The 24857-nt window shown below is 37.9% G+C and overlaps 1 protein-coding gene across 1 annotated transcript in view; it reads left to right on the forward strand.

Moving 5' to 3' along the window:
• Window positions 1-24671, forward strand: part of MAP3K5 (mitogen-activated protein kinase kinase kinase 5) — a 100622-nt gene extending 75951 nt beyond the window's left edge. The window contains exons 16-30 of the mRNA XM_050315469.1: window positions 2468-2595; window positions 4400-4536; window positions 5173-5278; window positions 6235-6392; window positions 6863-7040; window positions 7839-7859; window positions 8889-9066; window positions 9168-9336; window positions 12260-12445; window positions 15649-15754; window positions 18055-18295; window positions 21041-21153; window positions 22046-22158; window positions 23066-23142; window positions 23944-24671. Of these exons, the coding sequence (XP_050171426.1) occupies window positions 2468-2595; window positions 4400-4536; window positions 5173-5278; window positions 6235-6392; window positions 6863-7040; window positions 7839-7859; window positions 8889-9066; window positions 9168-9336; window positions 12260-12445; window positions 15649-15754; window positions 18055-18295; window positions 21041-21153; window positions 22046-22158; window positions 23066-23142; window positions 23944-24004 (1972 nt within the window). The 3' untranslated portion in view covers window positions 24005-24671. The remainder of the gene's footprint in view (window positions 1-2467; window positions 2596-4399; window positions 4537-5172; window positions 5279-6234; window positions 6393-6862; window positions 7041-7838; window positions 7860-8888; window positions 9067-9167; window positions 9337-12259; window positions 12446-15648; window positions 15755-18054; window positions 18296-21040; window positions 21154-22045; window positions 22159-23065; window positions 23143-23943) is intronic.
• The last annotated feature ends 186 nt before the right edge of the window (window positions 24672-24857 follow it).

Genomic DNA, 24857 nt, shown 5'->3' on the forward strand with positions numbered 1-24857 from the left:
TACACGTGGGTCATGGCAATCCCAGGCACACCTACAGGTTTGGCAGAGAATGGATTGAGAGCAGCCCTGAGGAGAAGGACTTGGGGGTGTTAGGTGAAGAGAAGTTCAACGTGACCTGGCGACGTGCACTCACAGCCCAGAAAACCAACCATGTCCTGGGCTGCATCAAAAGCAGCATGGCCAGCAGGTTGGGGGAGGTGATTCTGACTCTACTCTGCTTTCAAGAGACCCCAGCTCAAGTGATGTGTCCAGCACTGGGACCCCCAACGTAAGAATGATGTGGACCTGTTGGAGTGGATGATGAGAATAATCATAGGGCTGGAGCACCTCTCCTATGAAGACAGGCTGAGAGAGTTGGGCTTGTTTAGCCTGGGGAAGAGAAAGCTCTGGGGAAACATCATAGCAGCCTTCCAGTACCCAAAGGGGATCTATAAGGAAGCTGGAGAGAGAACTCTTCACAGGGGCACATAGTGACAGAACAAGAGAGAATGGCTTCAAACTGAAAGAGAGTGGGTTTAGGTTGGAAGAAATTCTTTACTGTGAGAGTGGTGAGACACTGGCACAGATTGCCCAGAGAAGTTGCAAATGCCCCATCCCTGAAAGTGCTCAAGGCTGGGCTGGATGGGGCTTTGGGCAATATGGTCTAGTGGAAGGTGTCCCTGCCCATGTCAGGAGAGTTGAAACTAGATAATCTTTAAGGTCTCTTCCAAACTCAAACCATTCCATAATGATGATTTAGAATTTAGAATTTGCCTTTGTTTGTACCATTTAAAGTCTCCTAATGATTAAGTTCTAAAATAACAAATGCTTCATCCCAGTGAAGAATTTCCTTATGGCTTTATTTTATTTGTTACAGTTGCTTGAGTCTCAATTAACTGTGCAGTTTAAAAGTGCGGGGAGAAGAATTAGAATGGTCTTGCTGTTGCTGCTCTGAATTAATATCTCATTAACAGAACTCAGCAATACAATCTTTGGTTTTGCATTTCTGTTTCACTAACAGTGTAGTCAGAATCTTTGTAGTCATGTGTGGAGAGGCAAGACAAAACTCAAATTAGTTTCTAGTAAATAAACTGAGTTGCATAATCATACTTTTTATTAACAAAGTACTTGGAGTGTTTTCTGCAACAGTTGTTTTCCAGAGGGATTTTCAGATGCCCACTTTTTTTTTTTTTTCTTTTCCCTCTACTTTTTTTTTAAGAGTTCAGCCTCCACTAGTAGCTTGATGCTGTTGTTAGGGTGAGGTGATAACCACCTGGCCCAAAAGAGAGTGGAAGTCACAGGCACTTTTCCCCATAACAACTTCAATAGCATTCATACTCCGATTGCATTCTTAGCACTGGCACTTGGCTGGGTCCAGAGAGAGCTGACTTCTGGACTTGAGGCAGCAGGAAGCTATCTTTCCTCCCAAATAATATAAATAACCAAAATAAAGGGTTTCTGCCATTTCATTCAGGGACAAGAATGTACTTGTGTTATTGTGAAGTCTATGCTGAGAGTAACCTGGTGAAGTTGGCTGTCAAACTATTCCTTTTGGTGGCGAGTAGCTGCAAGGTGGAGTTTGCTGTTAGTACTTCCTTAGTATAAACATCTGAAAATGTCTTCTACTTGCTCAAATGCTGCAGCTGCTTCTCACATCTGGACTGATAGAAGTAGTTCTGTTTCCTTCTTCTATTTCAGACTGACCACAGATATCAGTGCTTTGCCAGACAATACACAGACTCTGGAAGCTGACCTGCTTCCAAGAGGAAGCATTAGGGCAGTCCTAAGTTAGCAAGAGTGTTAGGGCAGGCCCAAGGAGCACATCAGCTGTTGAGCTCTGGTGATGTTCCACAATAGAGAAGGATCTTGACTCCAGAAATGTTCTTGACAAAAAGACTGTTGAAAAGCTTATCTCTGAAAACTATTTTACCTTGGACTAAGTTATATTTGATGATATTGTTTTGATCTGTTCTTTTGAATATCTCTCCATGAAATTATTTCTATTTTCTTACTCTGATATCCACTCCAGCTTTCAGAAAAGACTCCTACTTTAATTAAAATTTAAATGGTGATTCATTTTCATCATTGAGGTGGTTTTATTTATACCCTAACCTTATCATTTACTAGTTCGCTTTGGCACTAATATGAATCCAACCACTTGCATAATTGTTTATTCTCTTTGAGTTAGGCTGGAGAGGAGTTAATTTTCTACAAATTTTTTTTTCCTTAGTTAGTTTATGTGCATTTTTAATAATTTCTGTGTATGTATATAGAATATTATGTACATTTTACATATGTTATATGTATTTACGTATGATTACATAATTTTTTAATGTGGTGATCACAACCACTGTTGTTAAATGCATTTAAGAAGTAGTCATTTCAGTGTAAATATGTTTCATGAGACCTAAAATAGAGTTTCAACTACTACAGTAAACCTTTTTTCACAAAGGTTAGTTTTGAATAAACTTGTTTCTTTGCTTTCCAGGTACTCCCAACCTCTGCATGAAGAAATAGCTTTGCATAAGCATCTCAAACATAAGAACATTGTTCAGTATTTAGGTTCTCTTAGTGAGAATGGCTTCATTAAGATATTCATGGAACAGGTGCCTGGTGGTAAGTTTTGGGTGATACTGGTTTGGTGGTTGGTTGGGGTATAAAAACCTGTAATACCGCCACAAGATACATTTCATGCAGGTGTAATATTCTTTAATGTCTCTTTCCTAAATTAATGAGGAAAACTGTCTTCAAAGTACTTGAGACCTCTGCTTCAGTATTCAGATAGGTTTGCTGCAGATACAGCTCAGATCATTGCTGTAGCAGGTGAGCTCCTTTCACCTCAGATCTGTGGTGGGTTGACCCTGGCTGGATGCCAGGTGCCCACTAAAGCCGCTCTGTCACTGCCCTCCTCAGCTGGCCAGGGGAGAGAAAATAGAACATAAACCTCACGGGTCAGGATAAGGACAAGGAGAGATCACTCACCAGTTACCACCACAGGCAAAATGGAATCAACTTGGGAATATTAGTTTAATTTATTCCCAGCCAAATCAGAGAAGGATAGTGAGAAATAAAGCCAAAGCTTAAAAAACATCTTCCCCCTACTCCTCCCTTCTTTCTGGGTTTAACTTCACTCACAATTTTCTCTCCCTCCTCCCATCAGTGGCACAGGGAGATGGGGAGTGTGGTCAATTCATTAAACATTGTCTCTGCTGCTCCTTCCTCCTCAGGAGGAGGACTCCTCATACTCCTCCCCTGCTGCAGGTGGGGTCCCTCCCGTGGGAAACAGTACTCCATGAACTTCTCCAATGTGAGTTCTTCCCATGGGCTGCAGTTCTTCATGAACTGCTCCAGTGTGGGTCCCTTCCACAGGGTGCAGTCCTTCAGGAACAGCATGGGTCCCCTATGGGGCCACAGGTCCTGCCAGGAGCCTGCTCCAGCATGTGCTTCCCATGGGGTCACAGCTGCCTTTGGGCACCTACCTGCTCCGGCTTAGGGACCTACATGGGCTTCAGGGAGACATCCTGCCTCACCGTGGTCTTCACCATGGGCTGCAGGGGAGTCTCTGCTCTGGTACCTGGAGCACCTCCTCCCACTCCTTTGCTGACTTCAAGGACACTTTTCACACATATTCTCAATTCTCTCTCTGTCTGCAATTGTTACACATATTTTTTTCCCTTCTTAAATCTGTTACCCCAAAGGCACTGCCACTATTGCTGTTGGGCTCGGCCTTCACCAGTGGCAGGTCTGTCTTAGAGGCATCTGGCATTGGCTCTATTAGACACAGGGGAAGCTTCCAGCAGCTTATCACAGAATTCCTCCCTGCACCCCCTCCTGCTACCAAACACTTTCCATGCAAACCCAGCACAGGATAGAGATGATTTGTGCTCATCCTACTAGATCAACCATGGCCACTCTCTGATGGCTCAACCCTCTTCAGGTACATGACACGAAGAAGGAGATTTGTGATTGTTGCTTCTGTTTGCAACTAAAGAACTCACAGCAGCCAGATGTAACAAAAATCCCACTTCTTGATTTTAGCTTTTTGAGAAACTGTGGGGTTGGTGTATGTGATAAGACATGCATATGCACATCCACTCTTTTTCACTCTTTTACAACATTCCTGGGCTTAACTTCTCTCCAGGTATAGGAGGGAAGTGGGTTAAATGTGTTTTGATTTACATGCTTGAGGAAGCCTACACTTCTCTGCTGCGTCTGAGGCCAGTGGAGATACTGAGACTCTCTCTTTAATCACTCAGGCCAGTGATGATGCAAGTAAGAATTTGCCTGGAGAGGACTCTGGTTATAGAAGAGGTGCCTACATTCGCATTGGGATTGATATTTGTTGTTACTTTTTTCCTGTGGGGAGAAAGCAGAACTTAATTGGATTTTTACTCTCACTTTCTGCTCTCCAAAATTATAGGCAGCCTTTCTGCTCTTCTACGATCAAAATGGGGACCATTAAAAAATAATGAGCAGACAATTGGCTTTTACACCAAGCAGATTCTTGAAGGATTAAAATACCTCCATGATAATCAAATAGTGCACCGAGACATAAAGGTAAGAATTTGCAGAGAATGAAGCTTCATGGTGTTATGTAACTGCATAGCTTTTTTTTTTTGTCCTGTAATTTAAAAACTTTTTTTCTGAAAGGTCTCTGCTATTCTGAACCATGGGTTAGGTAGGTGAACCATTGTTGATTTCAATTTGCACCAACAAAATATATTTGGGTTTTTTTTTTTTAATTTTAGAAAAATTGAAATACAGCAACTTCTGATGTGATAAAGTAGATACTTTTATTTCTGTTTTCAATGACATGATTGAACTTCCATAAAATCTGATTAGAAGTGAAGACGATTGTGGACGGGATGCTTAGCAACTTCTTTTCCAAGGAGATTGCAGACAAAAAAGTGGGGGGGTTTGTTTTTCAAAAGCCTTTTTTCCTCTTTTAATATTCTTTAACTGAATTCCTGCAGTCTTCTGGTAGTAGGGGAAGTTCACTTTGAGATGAAGCTTCTGTTAATGGGATTACATAAAGCAGAAACATTATTGATTTCTCTTTCATCTCCTCTCTTAAAAGGCTTAAGAGGTAATTGTTACCTAGTAAAGAGTGCACTGTAGGAACAGGCTATGCAAGAAAACTTAGATGAAGAGTCTGCAGAAAAAAATAATTGCTCTGAATGTTCTGTTCCTCAGGGTGATAACGTGCTTATCAACACATACAGTGGAGTGTTAAAGATTTCGGACTTTGGAACTTCAAAGAGACTTGCAGGAATCAATCCTTGTACTGAAACTTTCACTGGTATGTTCCCAGAGGAGTCTCTCTCCTTTATCCTAACTTGAACTGTGTATGTAGGGTCAGAATCCACAGATGCTGAACTTTCATTGACTTTGAATCAGTATAAAAGGTTACTGCAAGAATAACTTTTTGATATATAATCTTAAGCTATACACTGTTCTTGTATGCACTGTTCAAAGAGAATGCTGTTTTGGATGTTCCACGTGTGACATCAAAGTCCTCTACAACAGAAGAGCTGTGTCTGTCCCATATTGTATTTCAGTCTGTCTACTCTGTGCTTGGCTTTTTCATCATGCTGATCTTTTTTTTTTTTTCTTGATTGGCTTGGACATCCTGGCTTCATCTCCAAAATCGCTTATCTACAGAACTCATCATTAACTTGTTCCTCTGTCTGCTTGATAATTTGATTTGGATGTTAAATCATGCAGTGGCACTGCATTAAATAATTATGCCAAATGAGAAGTGACTGTTATTTTAATTCCATCTTCTGCTCTTCCATTGCTGCTCTGAGTGGAACAGAATGCAGAATGATGTGTCAGGTTGATTCTCTTATTTCAGAATTCATATCACCAACTCTGTTAGGTTCAGATTTCAGCTGTCCCTTCCTTTTCTTTTCTGGGTGCAATTCAGAGTGATCTCCCATATTTTAATCTTAAACTGTAATACAGTAAATGAGAACTATGTCTGATCCTAAGCTCATCAAAATCTTTAATAGCTGTCATTAACTTTGAAAACCAATATCTGGATCAGTAGATGATACCAAATGCTTTTAGCACAAGTAATATTTTGAGTTTATATGGAACGCATATGGAAATTCTTGAATTCTGAATAATAAAAAGAGTGGTTTTTTTACTCTCCCAATATTTCTCACTTCTCAATGTTTTTGTTCCTCTTGCCCTTTAGCTATCTGTTTGCAGCATTAGTGCACCTAAGTAAAAAACAGAGTATGTTTTAAACAGGTACCCTTCAGTATATGGCACCAGAAATCATAGACAAAGGGCCACGTGGCTATGGCAAGGCTGCAGACATCTGGTCTTTGGGATGCACAATCATTGAGATGGCTACAGGGAAGCCCCCATTTTATGAACTGGGAGAACCACAAGCAGCAATGTTTAAGGTCAGACATCTTCCTTGTACAGCTCAGAGAGGTATTTGTAAACACAGGATATCTGATGACTGTTTTGGAGAAGCTGGAATTAGAGGTTGCAGGACAAGACGATAGAGGAAGTGCTTGGTTTGTGAGGATGTTAAGAAGAATAACATCTCTGATTCAACTGAGAGGGAGTGCTGTGTACTTTTGAATAGAGTAATAGAGCAATAGCAGCTATTCAGCAGCCAAGCTGAAAAAAAAGAGCAATTTTCTGCTTTTTGAGAGCCTGCAGTTACCTTCATTGATTTTTTAAAATGTACTTGTTTATACAGTTTGTAATAGGGTTTTTTCTCTGAATTAATAAACTAGTTATAGAAAGTTAATATGAAACTTGAGAATGATATACCACTTTTACTATCTAAACAATTTTTTTGATGTTGTGTAGTATATGGAAAAAGAACAGTGTAGGCTATTGTTTCTCCCTTTATTTATCTCAGGTGGGAATGTTTAAAATACACCCAGAAATTCCTGAATCCATGTCTACAGAAGCCAAGGCTTTCATATTGCGTTGCTTTGAACCAGATCCTGATAAACGAGCTTTTGCTCATGAGTTACTTATAGATGAATTCTTGAAGGTTTCAAGCAAAAAAAGAAAGTCCCCATCAAAGCTCTCAGGTAAGCATTGCTAAAAGTCTGAAATTTTTATCTTGCCAGTGGTATTGTTTCCTGAAACTAATCATTTAGTCTTTAAGATGGACACGTCAGATCTCCATCCCAGATGAATGTTCAGCTGTAACCTTCTGTATCAGCAGCTTGCTGCACAAACACTGCAGAATTCTGTTACCATGTTGTTGCAGAAGTAATTTATATAAATATTTCTATTAGGGTTTCTAAAAGTCTGTTTATGGTTTTGTGCAGCTTTTGTGATCACTGGGTTTTGTGTTTCTTATTTTAATTTGCATATGATTTTGTCAAAAGAATGTTTACGTAGATCATATTTTGTGTAAAGTTTGAATATGCTATTGAACCTTAGGGGAGTTTTCTGCATTAGCAGAATAATCTTTGTCCCACTGCAAATGTGTGTGCACATTAATATGTTTCACATATTAATTTCCTGTAATGTTCTAAATTATACAAGGTAATGAAGCACTTTTGAGAGCATGAATAACATATTCTATTGTGTGTGCATATATACTTATGAAAATATCTTCTGTATATTTTTAGCATGATACCTAAAATAAATAAAAATATCAGGGAAAGGAGATGACCTTAGATGATCACTTTTAACATGGTTTCCACCCCCTCAGATTAAAATTAATTTTTTAAATTGCAATAAGTCACACTTTTGGAGACTGCAGACAGGAGAGTTGAGATAGTCCGTAAAAATGGCAGCTTACCCTTTCGACTTTGCTTATTTTCTCAGTCAATTTTGGCATATTTAACTTTCTTTTTTTCTTTGCTTTTCTACCACAGTTCTTTCAGCTAACACAAATGGTGAGTTTTAACATACTTCTCTATCAAAACATACCTGTGTAGATACTGTGGTTATCCTTATTCTGGTAGGATTTGTCACACAAAAGTGTTGGAAAGAGAAGTGGGCACAATTATGAAAATAAGTGACCTCTCTCTCTCTGTTAGGAATGTCTAATCCATTGTGCATATTTAAATTACTATTTTTAATCCTAGCAGACTATGCCTTAATTGTCTAGGTAGGTGGGTGATCCAGGCTTGAAGAACTGTGTTGTTGTTTATGGGGACATTTAGTGGAAACCATTGGCTGTCTTATAGTAGCAAGAGAGCTGAGGTTTGTGGAGAAAGATAACACAGATTTTTATTAGACTTAATTCTAAAACTGAAAAATCAGTACTGCCTGGGTACAGGATACTGATCTCTTTCAGGAAATGAACTGGGGAGAGTGTGGGGGGGGAACTGAACACACACATAGTTACCTTCATGCTGAGTTGGTATCAAAGTACATTTTGAAATGTGCACATTTGAAATAGGTATGAGTAGTTCCTTGCAGCAATAATGTGTGCTTTGGATTTAAAACTAAAAGATCTGACTTAACTGTGTGTTTATTATTAATGAAAAACTAACTAAACTTGTACAAAATAATCTGATTAAAAACATATGTGTTATAGTATAAAAATTGTATATAAATATATACATATTTATATACACCTCTAAAATTAAGATCTTGGAAGCTGCTTGGATGACTTACCCTAGAGAAGCATTTTGCTGCTCCTGGAAGTCATGCATGAGGTGCACGTTCACTTCAGTGTTGAAGTTCCATAAGTGAACTTGTAAAGAGCCCAGCATTTCCATCTCTCAGGAAGCTTTTGAATAAAAACATACTTGAAGAATAAGCTTTAGGAGTTTTTTTTGTCAATTTTGTTTTAATATTTCTTACTGATGTGTGGGAAGGCTGGAGTCTTTCTGTTTCCTCTGAAAGAGTAATCTTTTCACTTTAGAACTATGATGGTGTTATTAAATTCTAATTTCTGAATATCCTTATATGAATAGAGTATCTTCGGAGCATATCCTTACCTGTCCCTGTCCTGGTGGAAGATACAAGTAGCAGCAGTGAATATGGTTCTGTCTCACCTGATACAGAGTTAAAAATTGATCCATTCTCTTTCAAAACAAGAGCCAAATCATGTGGAGAAAAAGATGGGAAGGGAATCAGGTCCCTTTTTCTGAGGTAAAGAGCTATCTGGCATTTTATGTTACACAGTAGATTAGGAATGTGTGCATTGGAATGGTTTTTATCAAGTTTCTTTTAACTGAGTGTCTTGCATTCAGCATCCCAGATGAACACTTTGAGGATCACAGTGCACCTCCTTCACCTGAAGAGAAAGATTCTGGGTTTTTCATGCTGAAGAAGGATAGTGAAAGGAGAGCCACCCTTCACAGGATATTAACTGAGGACCAAGAGCATGTGGTGAGGAACTTGATGGAAGCTTTGACTCAGGTAAGGTAATTTCAGAAGTCAGCAGGAATTCTATGGAATTTGAAGACTTCTCTGCAGTTACCTGAAACTCTTGAAATTAGACATAGTAAAACAATTAAAAAAGATTAAACTAGAAAGCATACACTGTGTAAGCTTTCACAATTATTGGGGTTTTTTGGCTATTAAATATAGGCTTTGAATTTGTTTATGCTACGTTACATATGCCTTTTTGTGTTTGTAATTACAGTATGTATGCTTGGGTATTCATACTGGCTAGACAACAGCAAAACGTGTTTTTCACGGTACTCTATTTTGCCAGTGATCTTCAAATTGGACTAGCTGAGGCTGTCAGGTCAACTCATATAAGATAGATCATCTCCAGGAGGGGATTATCTTGGCCCCCTTTAAAAGTTCTATCTTCTGGCCGACTGGTTTGACAGAGGGAGGTTTATGCCTGTCCGGCCTTAGGTTATTGTGTAGAAAAATGGGGCTGAGTGGCACAGCATCGCCTTCTAGCCAACAACCATAAAAGGGGAAAGAGGGGGCTAGGGAGTAAATAAATCACAGCTATTCCTCAATGCTCTTTGGGAGCACATATGCAGGAAAGATGTAGTAACAGTGGGGGTTACAGCAAACAACAAAATAATTGCAGAATGACCTTTTGGCACTCCTTTGTGGGGATGATTCATTATGATGATGTATCAGTTCAGGATGACGCTGAATAAATAACAGGTCATGACCACACTGCTAAATGTTGCAACACCGTAATGGGATAATGTGATTTTTTTGTTCTTGTTTGTGTGTGTCTTAGTAGTTAATTGACTCACTCGTTCTCAAGGCAAAGTATTGCTGGCCTAAAACTCATCTGTATAAAACATGACAATTCATGTTCTAAAGATAGTACTATTTAGAAACTGATGCAAACCAATATGATCCTTATGCATGTGCTACAGTTAATATACTTGAAAATTGCTGCCATACCAATAAAAATTGCTTCTAACTCTTGAGGGGATGTGTGTATAAACCCCACAGTTGTCCCAGTACCCTTAGAAAGTGTTAAAGTAGGAGTCACAGAGATGCCTGTGATCTGTGCTTTGCTAGTGTTGCTATAAGAGACAAGTTGTTAATATGTGTGTGAAAATAATAATCAGCGATTGTGAGAGGCTGAAACTCAATCTCAAAACCCAGGGTTTGCTTGTTGCTTCATGCCTTTCTCAGCTGGGGCTGGAACAGCCTGAGAGATGAAGCAGAGAGACGCAGAGTTGTACAGCCTCTTGAGTTCAAAGTACATGTTCATGGCACTGCCTGCCCTTCAAGAGGATGCAGAACTCTGAAAAACTGTTTTCTCCCTTGGGAGAGGGACCCTGTTCAGAGAGTAGGAAACTTACTCAAACCACCGGAAAGTTGTAGTAACTGCAGTTAAGGGAAATTTGAGTTGGCTTCTTGATATGTCCTGCTTAAATACAAGTTACTTGCTTGTTAGGCCTCATTTAGGATTTGATAGCATTTTTCTCTTCACAAAAATTTTTCACAAGAAAGGTTTCAACAAAGTCATTGGGTATGGGGGCCAGGGGAGGAGAATGGCCCTCAAAAAATAGGTCAGTATTTCTAATTAGGGAGTCATACTGGCTGTCCTGTCCCCATAGTGCCCTGTTGTACTTTGATCTTCTAGTCCACGGCTACAGTGTGCATTTACCTATCTGCCCTAGGGGCTTTTTAATTATTTACACAAAAAGGAGATATGCTACTGCAGGACAGTGAGGGATTCACTTCAGTACAGCAAATCATCAAGTGAATTCTCCAATGTATATCAAGATCAGAGAATAGGATCTTTTATCTCAAATGGATGCTTTAGTCAGTGCTTTGACTGCTCTAGAACTTCTGCACTTTTTAAAACTTTTTTTTTTAAATTTTAGTTTCTCTCTCAAGTAATCAATTATGTTTGTTTCATCCAGATCAGAATCAACTTACTATAGTTAAAAGCTCAGTGTTTTTGGCAAACAAGAGTTCTTGGTGTCTGCCAGCTATAACATTCACAGCACGAAACTGGCAAATGCAACAGAACCAAACACCATATGTCCTTCTGTTATGGAAATCAGTGTTAGATATCTTTAGTCTACATGAATATGTACTTAACTTTCTTTAGAATAAGCGTCTAATACTTCATGTTTAGTAACAGCTCTGACTTAATTTTAAGATTTGGAATTGAAATTTGCATTCAGTTGGCATGACTTTACTTACGAGCACAAATACAGTCCTCTGCTTCCTAGTTACCTATACTGGTTATTCTGATTAATGCTTTTGAGCTTTTTGCTACTTTGGTAGCTCATGCAAAAACACAAAAGCTTTTAAAAATAGGCATATGAATATTTATACTAGAAAGATAAGACCTTTGTAGACCTGCTGTAAGAGAAGTTCTGTATTAAGAGAAATTAGGAAATTATGTAAGAAAGAACTAGACCCTTCCTGAGCCTCCTGCATAGCTTTGACTAATCTCTTCTTTTAAAAGCTGCTGGAGGATTTTGCATGTTGTCTCTGAGGGGCATGCAGAAATTGGAAGTGCTACAAAGTACGCGTTTGTTTGCAATTAAGAGTAATTTGTACTATTCAGTGCACAGTATATTTATTCATATCTTTTCACTCCTGTACAAAGAGCCATGCAGACTGCAGTGTGCATATACTCTTCAGCAACTGATCTAAACCAAAGTCAGCTCCTTTTTCATCAAATTACCTGCATTACCAGGGAGCTGAGTGATAGACTTTTGTGCTGCTGCAGTTACACTGGTACCATTACCTGACCTGCAGCTGCACCTTTCCCTTAACCATAGCAATAGAGTTTCTGAAAATTTATGTTGCCATCTGGTGTCATTGGCTAGAGTCCCTTTGGATGTACGTTTCAAAAGATGGCTATCAAAACTATTTCTTTTTCTCTCTTTTCTACCAGGGAGCTGAAGAACCCAAGCTAAAATGGGAACATATCACGACACTCGTTTCCAGCCTCAGAGAGTTTGTACGGTCCACTGATCGCAAAATCATCGCAACCACTCTTTCAAAACTGAAGCTGGAGTTAGACTTTGACAGCCATGGTATCAGTCAAGTGCAGCTTGTGCTGTTTGGTTTTCAAGATGCCGTAAGTTGTCATTTTTACTATGAAATTCGTGCATCAAAACTGCCTCCTGCCCCCAAAAAAATGCCAGAAGCAAACAGAACCTGATTAATTTATACCCAGCGTTACTGAAACAATAATATTTGAAGGTTTTGTACCTGTAATAACAAAAATCCAGGCAACAGCCATGACTTGATTTGGACACCATGTGATCTTTTTGCAGGACACGGACCCTGAACACAAATTGAGATTTTTTTTCAGATCTTTTGATTAAAGATCTAGAAGGCTCACCATAGTTGTGTCAATATATGGCATAATACTAAAGCAGGAAAACCTTTAAAAAATTATCTTCTTTTGGAGGGTTTTCTGGTAAATAAGACCAACACTGAATGTCAGGCTTATCCGACATAAATGCAGCTTTCTTGAACTTGACTCCTCTTATAAACTAATGCATTAAACCACTCTATACCCATATTAGTAGTCTGTCTACCTTGTAATCTTATTCTAGTATTTTTGGTTAGCAGCAGATTTCTGCCAAATTAGATATTTTCATTTCAATTTATAATAAGCAGGATAAGGAAGAATTTAAAAAGGTGACTTTTCTATCAATAATTAATGCAATGAAACATGCATGAATAGCCTTTAAATAGCTAGTTTAAAAAATGCAGTGTTTGTTCTTCTTTAGCTATGTATTTAATCACAAGCAGTTAGGCTTAACGATTAAGATGAATAATGAATGGGGGGGTTGCAGCTGTGCTGAGTTATCACTTGCCCAGACTGAAGTCATGTAGTTGAACTGAAATGGCAATCCAAGTAGGCATTTGAGGTGGATGATTCTGTTAGCCTTTAAACCTGGGGCACTCTGACAAGTAAAAGACCTGTCAGGAAGGATGGCATAGCACGTAAACTGTTGCATAGACTACACTAACAAGAATTAAATGCTATTTACAAAAAAACCCACAAAGTTTGAAATGAATCTGTAAAATAGATGTTTCTACAAATCACAGTTTTCACTTTGATCCTTCTGAGTACATTCTCAGCTATCCATTCTACTTAGCCTCATAATAATATTATTTTGACACTTACAAGAAAAAAAGCAAGCATACAAGATTTAAAAAAAATGGAGGGGGGAATAGTACAAACACCTGGGTTGGTGTTCTGATAGTGACATTGCTGGGCATCAGTTGTTTGGTGGTAATTGCCTGAGCTGTATTCTTATCAATAAAAAATTTACCTTCTTCTGTTAACTTCGTCATTACAAGTTGCTGGTTTGTAACTGAAAAATCTCTCTTCCATTACTAGCTCTCTATTATTTAATTAAACCCACAGAAAGTTCAAAGAAAAACTTTGCTTTGCATGTGCCCAGTCTTAATTCTTTTGGACACACTCTAGATTTCTAAAGTAGTACACTGAAATCCAAAACAGTATCAAGGCCTCAGATACTTCAGAGATTTAGAAGTGAGGGAAAGTAGTTCCCTTGTTCTTGGGGCTTAATAAGGTAATCTTAGGTAACAAGGTTTAATAATCACAACATCCTCATGGAACCAACCAAAAAAAAAGTAGTTTTGTGATGTAATGTAAATAGCTAAATCCTATTACTGTAGATTGCTGTGTTCTTGATACAGTTCCATCGTGTTTCTTTGGTTCCCAAATAAGTTGCACTTACCTAAATGTGTCAGTGCCTTGGTAGCAGTCAATATGGGAAAGTGTAGTGCTTGCAAAGGGGAGTCGTGCTGCCTCGGAGGGCAGTGGGCAGACCTTTGGGGCCCTTGAGTAGCTGCTGTCCACGTGTCAGGCAGAGGGCAGAGGCTCCCCTGGCACTGCTGATAGCTCTCCAACTCCAAACACAGCGTCCAAGTGCCATCTTGTGGCCACTGGCAGTAGAATTGAGGAGACACGCTGTGGTGGGTTGACCCTGGCTAGAAAGTAAAGGAAAGTCCCTACCCAGTCACTCCCTCCCTCCCAGCAGGATGAGGAATAGAATTGGAAGGACCAAAAGGGAGAAAACTTGTGGGTCAAAATAAAGGCTGAAGGGGGTAAAAACCTTTCAAGTGATGCAGAAACAGTCATTCACCATTAGCAGAATAATGCCCAGCAAACCCTTGAGCAATGTCTCCTTTGGCAAAAACAGCCTCTAGTTTTATTGCTGAGCATGATATTATATGGAAGGGAGTATTTCTTAGGTCAGTTTGAGTCAGATGTGCTGGCCATGTCCCCTTCCAGCTTTTAGTCCACCTGCAGCCTACTTGCTGTGGGGCAGCACAAGAAACAGAGAAGGCCTTGACGCTGTGTAAGCTTTGCTCAGCAATAGGTAAAGCATGGGTGTGTTATCAAGGCTGTTTTAGTCACCAACCTGAAACACCAAACCACGTGGGCTGCTGTGAAAAAAATTTAACTCCATCCCAGCCAAACCCAGTACAGGTACCTACATTACTGTATATGCTTGCTTTGGGGCAGTGAAAATAACATGATTAATAGTCTGCTTTGTGCAATGGCAACTTACTGTTGTCTAGGCATTTTGTTATAGCACTGTCACCTCACCTGCTTCTTCTCTGTCATTTGGGAGGGGAAAACAGTTCCCCTGAGGTAGAGATGTTCTTGCAAGTGGCATGGACCATCCGTAAGAGGCACCTAGAAATATGGCTAAAAGCAGTTTGAAAGTAGGCCTGTAAGCAATTAGGAGCAACCCAGAGTACAAAGTAAAAAATAGAAGAAAAGCAAAAATGATACAGCACACAAATGAAGTCCCCTGGCTGTTTAAACAAACATTAATTAACTACTTTTTAATTAAGTAGGAGTGGCATTACATTAGTCCTTTGATATTTCCTACAATTGTACTTTAAAATAGACAAGCACTGCTCAGAGCAAGCAGTGAAAATGATGCCAAAAAAGTAACAAGATTAATTAGCTTCAGTTCCAAGCCTTTCATAACGTGGTCTTTGTTATTTGTCTTGCTGGCATTCTTTTTAAGTTTCTCTCCACAGCCATGAAGGTTAAGTATCACAGTCATTAAAAATCACCTAACACAGGAACTAATACTTGATAAAAAAAACCCAAAATATTGTATGACATAAAAAAGTGGAGGAAGTAGACAATGTTGTGATCAAGAAATAGTTTTAATCACCTGCTTGGATACAGCCTCTATAAGTTTAAACGCTTTATATAATGCTGACATATATTTTCAATTTGTGGGTATGTAATATCTGAATTGAATTTTCTGTTACTAGGTCAATAAAGTTCTCCGAAATCATAACATCAAGCCACATTGGATGTTTGCACTGGACAGCATAATCAGAAAAGCTGTGCAGACTGCTATTACAATTCTGGTCCCAGGTGAGTCATTTCTTAATACTCAGCAAATATTTATCAGCTGATCTCTTTAAATGTGTTTTAGAGATGTGATTATGATGCTTCACTTAAGATTTTGAAACCAGCAGTGACCTTTTTCCTGTTCACTGTCTGTTTTGCAATTCAAAAACTAATCAGTGTGGTGTCCAAGCTATTTTAGAAAGCACCTTTCCATGATGTGTTTTCTAAATGACTCTGCAACACAAGGAGTAGTAGTAGGTTAATGTGCTCTGGGATCTAATTTTTTGAGATACACAATGTTGCCCCTTGAAATCCAAAGGACAGGCCTCTTACAAAAACAAACAAACAAACCAAACCAGAATAAAAATCAACAAACAACCCCAAACCTCTGAAACCCATGAAAACCAAACCAGTGTGCAGTGCTTGCACTTTGAATATTATATTTTGAATGTTGTGGAAGTAGAATATTTCTTCTGTTTAGAAGAAACTGTAGCTCTTTCTGTTATTTCTCTACCTATTTCCAGAGTTAGTTTCTCTGCTGCTTCTTAAAGCTTTTAACGTTGGAATTAATGGTGATATTTTTAAATATATGATTTAATGTTTTAAGTCTGAAGTCAAAATACTTTAGGTTCCTGTAGTAGGTTAAGTCTTATATTATCAATAAGGGGATCTGAAAATTCCAACAGAAATTACAGCTGTTCCTGTTCTCGTTGGTATTTTCCATATCCCTAACACAACCATCAAGGTATAAATAGGGTTTGTGTGTTATAAAGAAAATCTATCTTCTAATTAGAATGCTGAACAACTTTAATAGGCATGTACTTTATTGCTGTATAATAAGAGTTCTGTAGAATCCTCCTTAATAGACTGTTCTTCCCCATACAGCTCAGTATCAGCACTAATTGTATGAGTTCAAGCTTAACCAAAACATCTCTACCATAGTAGTGTTTGAGCACTGATCATCTGCAGCTCCCCTAACGGCCTTACCCTGCTTCTGTTTGCTTTTCCTTGCCTTCATCTGACTCCTTTTTTTTTTTTTTCTCAGTACCTTTTTTTTCCCCTCCTAAGAATGATGCAAACATTTATCTCTGGCCCTAACACTTCTAAAAGTTATGGGATTTTAAGTTTAAGGAGTGGTCCAAAGCAGACTTTATAGTTATACTTCCCGGTGGTGAACAATGGCAAAGAACTTCTCCATCACGCTAACTAGAACAGAAGTTCAAAGCAAATTCAGGCGTGTTTGCCTATTGATACTTGAGGAACTGCTTTATAATAAATTTGTTTTCTTTAATTTAGAGGAAGCACAGCTCTGTTGAGTTTAGTATGTTCAGCCTTGAAAAAGGTATGTAGCATTGAAAGGAAGAGATGAGATAGATACAGGAACAGTTATTTCTTTTGTGAAGAAGAGAAACAAACTTATTAGTTATGCAGCAAAAAGGGCAAAAACCAAGTGTGATTCGGGAAAAAAAATATATTTTGGTGAGGAGACTAGAGGGAGTTATTAACAGTAAGAAGCAACAATTGAAGGAAGGAAGGAAGGAAGATTTATATTAAATGGTTAGAATTAACAAACAGATGTTGTTGCAATAATAGGTTCTGTAGGAGTATCAGATCTTGTGTCCATATCTTGCATACCTGGTAAGCTCTGGTAGGTGGTTTAAACAGGGAATAACAAACCAGAATACACGTACAGCTTTGTGTTCACAGTTTCATGGATGCACATCATTACAAAATAGGCAGTGTTCCCTCTGATAAGCAGAAAGGAAGTGTGCTGCTTTCAATTCTTGGGGCAGGGGTCTTTTTGTAATTTCCTCTCTATATCTTTGGATACATTTTTTTGGTATACATGGTATTCTTATAATGAGATAATGCCAAATATTACAGTAGCAGTAATAGCTGGATATAAAAGAAATAACGATTATTGGTTTGATAAAAGATTTCAGGTCAGACACATAGAAAATACAGATTATTGAGACTGGAATTAAGCAAAAGAAAGAACTTCTGCTGCACACAATACTTCAGCACAATTTGACATGAAATGCTAGCCAGATCTGGAATCATATTCATCCAGATGTTTGGTTTTTAGAGCTTTTGAACATTCAGTAGGCTGAATAATAATCTGCAAAAATTAGATGCTATTATGTTTTAAGTGGTCTTAAACCCCTAGAAAAATATTATCTGTTCTCTTGTTACAGAAATTTCAGGTCCGGTTTACCTAAAGCTCTAGGATGATCTGCAAATAGTCACTTAGGTCTGCTCTTGTTTTAATGCTTAACTAATGTTTAACATCTTTACTGTTTTTTCCTTTGCTTGTATTTTAATAGAATTGAGGCCACATTTTAGTCTTGCATCTGAAAGTGATACAGCAGATCAAGATGATATAGAAGTTGAAGATCAAGATGAACAGCCCCAGAATCAAGCCATCCAGCAGCCTTGCATTGTCATGGAAGATGCAGTAGCTACCTCAGGTGTAAGCACACTCAGCTCTACGGTATCCCATGACTCCCAGGCTGCTCACAGATCACTGAGTGTCCAGCTGGGCAGGCTAAAATTAGAGACAAACAGGTAAGTCTGGACATCAGGAGACAGAGACGCTGGCCTACTTATGACAGTACTTATTGCTTAGCTTTTGAAATACATGTGCTAGAATAGTAGTGACTGCCAAAATTCCATAGCACTGCAAGGTGTTCGTTTAAATGACGAAATGTTTAGCTGTGACTGATCACTTATATTAGTTTTATTAATTTCAAAACAGTAGTGATGCAACTTAAGGTCGGTTTTGATTTCAGGTGCCCTTTCAAGGAAGGTCTTGAAAAAACTGACTTGCTGCCAAGCTTCTGTTTTTTCTCTCCTTCGTATGCTCTGTATGGCTGATGAATGGTGTTATGCTTTGTTTCCACGAAGACAGAACTTGCTGTTCTTTTCTGTAGTTATTCTTGGGGAGTAAACTCAAGCTAATTGACAGCCACATATGAACTCCGCAAGGAAGCTACTACAGACTTGTATGCAGAATTCACTGCAAGCAGGATCTCTGCTTACCAGCAACCATTATCTTCTAAAGAAGTTTTGTTCACCAGAGAAAGATGTGAAAATAGGTGTTTTGTTTAAAAGAAGAAATGAGCCAGAGATTTGGATATTGGATTTTTTTCAGAAATATATGCAGTGCACTTTAAACCAGAAAAGTGGTTGTTTGGAGATTTTTTTTGTTTAAGAAACATCAGAGAAAAATCTGTCTCCGTTATTTTATTCAAATGATCTTCTATATATTTTGTTTTCATTAAAATATACCAGTCTGTTTAAGGTAGATATTTAGTTTTTGCAGCATCGGATTTATGACATTGGGTTCCCTACTGACCTCAGTAAATTTTGAATGTGACCTTGATAGAAAGAGAACATGTCTTCAATAAGACAGTTGTTATGCCAGTAGGACATTCTGTGGAGTTACAGTTCCAACTGAAGCTAAAATGTTAAATTGCACTTTACTTTTAAATATGTCCAAGAAGATTGCCATCATTAGAGTAATTCGTTAGACTGTATTGTTTTTAATAAAGTAACAGTATTTTTGGGTTCTTATGTTAGAAATAATTTTCTTGCTTGTGAGCACTGAGAAATATTTTGATTGCCTTATTGATATACTTAAATAAATACATAACTATTTTAGATTGGCTCACTTTACTTCACAAGTTTATTTTATGGTGGGGAATAGCTTCAAAAGCAATCAATTTGTAGAGTTCCTTTTTTGCTAGCACTTTGCTTCTGTAAATTTCTGAGATGCAAAGCCTTTGGCCAAATAATCACATCCTGTCATTCATGCAGAAATTTTGAGGTACATAATATGGACAGTTGTTTGAATTTTAATGAAAGCTTCATTGGCATAAGCAGCAAGCAGTTATCAGGACAAAATAATTGATTCTTTTATTGGCCCTGAAGGCCTTTTTCAACCAGAATAGATAGAATACAAGTAAGTTAACTGAAATGTGACTTGTCTGTACAGAATATCAATCTGCACTGAGAATGATCAAGCTGTGGGAGTGCGGAGATGCACAAAGCAGCTCTGTTCCCAAGCAGGGTGGACTCGTTAAGAATTATTAGCTTGGGTGTGGAAGCACTGAAATGCAACTACGCTGCTGGTAGGCCTGCATGCAAGCTAAAAGTGGGGCTAGATGTTTTTACAAAGCAATCATATGGGATGCAGTTTAATTCTGTGCAAAGACAGGCAAGGTGCTTTTGTGGCACATTTTCTAACTGAATTCCTATCTTTCATGGTCCCAGAAAAAAAGGTGCAATGCTCAACTGGTGTAAAAAATTAAATAAATGAAGGAAACATGCTAAAATTGAACAGTTATTGCATAGTTTTCAGGCTGACAAAGGTTTCAGGAAACAGATGAAGATGCTGCAATTCTTTCAAGGCAGAACTTCTGAAGACTCAGAAGTCAGTAATAGGTTTCTGAGTATGTTCTCTACATCCAGTTTCTCAGACCAAGTTCCTGAAAAGATATTGTTCACAAATCCCCTCTTTTACTAAATCACTTTTCTGAAATAACAAGCTGCAGCAGTTTCACATAATAATTTTCCATTATATTCTGGCTATTTTCTTTTGATCGGTTTGAAAAGTGCTGGCTACTGAATCTCTCTGGGTTTCTCTCTGGGTTTGTGTTATGAAGGAGGTCAAACATGGGTTCCAATTTACTTCTGCTTGACATTTTCAAAAGTAATTGCTTAGAGGAGGATTCAAGTGTTTTGCCTCCTCTTTTCTCACTCTTAACATAGTCTAGGAGGGCAGGCACAAAGTGCTTCATATGTGAGGAAGGGACAGCCCATGTGTGGTTGAGAATGTATTTTCCACATTTAAGAAATGCAACCATATGTTTTCACCACATTTTCATCACAGTTCCACCCTTGAAAATGTCTGCTGGAGAGATGTGAACTGACATTTTTCCTTACAAAGGATTACATCACAAAGTTTAGCCCTTGGTTTATGAAACACTCAGTTACACAGTTCTGTTTAAAGCAGAATGCCAGCTGTAGGAATTTCACTGACATTTTATACCTTATCACTTGTTTAGTAAGTGAATGTGTATGTGTTTGGGGCTTTTTTTTTAGGGCTATAGCTTTAGGAACCAATGAATGTTTATATCTTGGTATAGCTCATAATAAATCTATAGTGAAAGAATATTCCTGTGAAAGCTGAAGAAGTCTGTCCTTGTCTTTGTAAGGAAGGTTTCCAGTTTAAGTATAGTAAGATCTTTGCTTTCCTGAAAATGTGAAGCTAATTAAGGAAATGGGTGCTTTCTTCTGGTTACTTCACAGGTTATTGGAGGAGTTGGTTCAAAAGGAGAGAGAATTTCAAGTCCTCTTACATCAAGCTATAGAGGAAAAAGATCAAGAGATCAGAAACCTACGGCTCAGGTCACAGCCAATAGGTAAGTGAGAAGAATTTTCAAGGAAAAGTTTCATACTAGCTGCATATGAAATGGTGCCAGCTAAACATCTGTTTGTTTTATTGAGCCAGTCTTCAGCAAAGATGCTTTATTATGCTGCTTCTGGTAGGGTTTGCTCTGAATTAAGAATGTACATTGTGGAAACAAATTACTGAATTTGTTAATCAAAGTACAAGGAATGGTACAATTTAAATATTTTTGTTTGTGATTATATGGAAGAGTACAAGACTCATATTCTACAGAATAAATATTATTCCTAAAGAGGATAATCTAGTATGTTAGGTATGTGTTCCTTGAATTGCAGACTGTTCCAATTGTTCCACTGAAAGTTCAAGAGGATCTAATTGGTGAAATGTAAATACAACTTAAAGGCTACTGAGAGAAGCTGAGTTTGCTGTGTGTCTGCCCTGAAGAAGGTGGAAGTGCTAATGCAGTTTGATGTTTCCATGTAATATGTTTCAGAGAAGCGTTGCTTCCCAAAAGCAAATGATCCTCAGTCCAAGGCATTGCCTGTGCACCAGTTGTATGAGTTGCACTGAACACTTCAGTTAATTGATGCAACAACCTTAGTGTAGAAACAGTGACAGTGAAATCGATGTGCCTTGTACTAGTAAAGCCATTTTATGAACAGGGCAGAAAATCTCTATCAGTGTTCACAGTACTTGAACTGTACCTCTAACCCAAGTGGAGTAATTAATGTCTATAAATTGTAATTAAGTGTGGTCTTTGGGAATTGACATTTATCTTTATTTATGGGCATACTGGTATTCTAAGCTTGAACGGAAAGCTCAGTGAAGAAAGTGTTTCAGGAGTCAAAAATAACACGAGGTTGCTTTGGCAACAGAAAATCTTATCTCAGAAATGCTTGTTTTAGATATTCCTGGATTGTCTGTCTGTCATCGTCATTCCACTGGCACAGGGACCGAAGACCCAGATCTCATAAACTGGCTGAGAGTTCATGGAGCTGATGAGGCCACAATAAACAAGGTAGCAATGACTCTGTTCAGTGTCTAGTACAGTTGCAGTACTGTTTTGTGTCTCAATGCAAGAAGATATCAAACCTTTTTAATTACTTCAGCACATTTTGAGAGATTGTTTTGTTTTCAGATGATAGGAAAAAGTCATGAATATAAAGGCCTTCTTAAAAATACAGTACTATTAATAATTCCTAAATCCAATTAGGAATAAGGGAATAAAATGTCTTGGTAAATAGACACTCTTGCTTTTTCAGTGTCTTTACACATTGCAGCAGTTCCTGCTGATGATACCCTGAGTATTGGGTACATGTTCACATGTACTGGGTACAGTTAACTGTGCTGAAGTGAAATATGCTGAAATAAATCAGTATGCTCTGCAGCAAATTATGTAATTTTAGAGGTGTTGAGCACCTCGGAATATCAGCTGATTTAGGGACACCTGCACGTAGTTATCACTCCTATGTATCAGATCAGAGGTTCATCCAAATCCGATTACATGAAATTTAAATGCTATTCTTGAAAACATAGGCCTTAACTGTTATTTTAAATTTCCTTGTGGGTTAAACGTGGTGTTAATTATGCTCTGATTTCTGTTCACTGAAGTCTGTGATTCTGAAATATCAGTGGTAACAACAGAAATGCCAGTTGACAAAGGTTTTGAGCAGCTATAAAAGCATTACACCTTTCAAGTTGTGCTTGGTATGCCAATGCAGAATATACAGTGTAAAATTTAAGTAGCTTCATTGTATTTCTAAAACCAATGTGGATTAATTTGTTATATGTACCACATTTTAGCCATTTTTAGGTTTCTTCCAGATGTAACCTTCTATTTTTAAGGGCAGATAATCCTAGGAAGATGAGCTTAGGAAGCTAAATGATATTTCTAACAAAATCTTCATTTAAACATCTTTTTGCAGTTCTTGGCTGAAGACTATACCTTAACGGATGTTCTCTGCTATGTTACACGAGATGATCTGAAATGTTTGAGACTGAGGTAATGCTTCACATTTAAATGAACTGTGCTTAGCAGGAGTTGTGCTTTGTTTCAAGAGAAAATAACTGATACAAATTTATTGCATTGTGCAGTATTAATTTAAAATAAGTAGCATTTTCCAGTATGTCTCTGTATGCTGACACAGTCCTGCTAGACAGCTGGATACTGTTTACATTTTAAAACAAGCTATTTCTGTTAAAGGCAAAATATTAGGGTAAGCATTTACCCTACACCTGGAGACACTGAATATCCCATTAGAGCCTTGCTTTTATTTTAAAAAGTAGAGATAGCAAAACTTTCAGTAGTTTATCATAATTTTTAAACTTCAGAAATCTTACTCATGGACCACAAGTAACACTAGATTTCACCTAATCATGCCAGGTGTGTGGGTCACTGCAGTACCAAGTTGAAGTAGAAACAATTATCAGACATGGTGTGTGTGCCCAGTCAGTTTGAAAAAATGTAACTAAAAAATTACAGTAAAAGGCAAGTGTTAAGATTTTTACGTAATTGAGACTTTCATCATGTTGGAAGTCAGATGTGGGTTATGCAAGTCCTTTGGACCAGAAGTCTGAATTCCAGACAGCAGGCATCTGCCAAGTGGAACAATTGCCCTTACTGTAATCAGGAAAGGACTCTGTTCTCTGAGTATTGCATGTTGAATTTCACCTTTGATCAGCCTTCCCACTGAATTTAATTGATCAAAACCAGGGCAAGAAAATCAGAAAACATCTAAATTGGAATGCTTTCAGGCTAGAGAGTATCTTTGTACCTGAGTGTCTTTATGCTTTTTCTTTACAGAGGAGGAGTGCTATGCACGCTCTGGAAGGCTATCACCGACTTTCGAGAGAAACACGCCTGACACTGAAATTTTTCTTCTCTTCTCTGCAGAGATAAAAAGATTTCCTTTCAGCACAGAGCAGGTGTGCTGTCAGAGGGACTGTTGCACTTTAATCCAGTATTTGTTTACCAATGTTAAAAACACTGCAGCTTCCTGACTGCTTTTACTTCTATAATCCATAAGGAATCTATAAACAACCTGCAACATTATTTTACTTTAAATGTTTTTACATGCAAGTTTTTCAAAAATTTAACCCCATACACACACACAAAGTTATAAACTCATGAAATATCGTATTAAAGTAAGCAGATGTTAATTTCATGAAAAACTGATGTAAGATTTCATGTGACTGTATATCACTGGAACAAAACCAAAATGTGACAACAACTTTTCAAGTTTCTTTGTAATATATCTCAATATTATCTGTAGTAGAGCTTCATAATTTCAATCATAATTAGATATTTTTCTTTTAGTGTGCAAGACCTAAAGGTAATTGTTTTACCTACTGCCCCACATAGTTTAATATTGTTTATTTTTGGTAATTTAAGTTCTATGGTGCATTTGTTTTAGAGTTGTTTATGTACTACTGAACTGTACCAGTTGTATACACCTGAACCACAGTAATGTTAGCTTGTTCTAAAGCTATCTCTGACATACACAGTTGGAAATAAAAATAACCTAAGACTTACTTTTTCCTATATTTTTGGACTTTTAAAATAATAAAGGTGTAGAACTGGAAAATATTGGAATAAAAAGAAAAGAAAAAACCAAACTGAGTATCAAGGGAACCTTTCTGACACATGTTAAACTTATTGTGATTTGAATTGGATAATCATAGCATTGAATATTTTCTCGGTTTTCCTATTCAGTCTGA

The sequence above is a fragment of the Myiozetetes cayanensis genome, unplaced genomic scaffold (assembly GCF_022539395.1).
Source record: "Myiozetetes cayanensis isolate MyiCay16 unplaced genomic scaffold, myiCay2020 scf2-11, whole genome shotgun sequence".
NCBI lineage: Eukaryota > Metazoa > Chordata > Aves > Passeriformes > Tyrannidae > Myiozetetes > Myiozetetes cayanensis.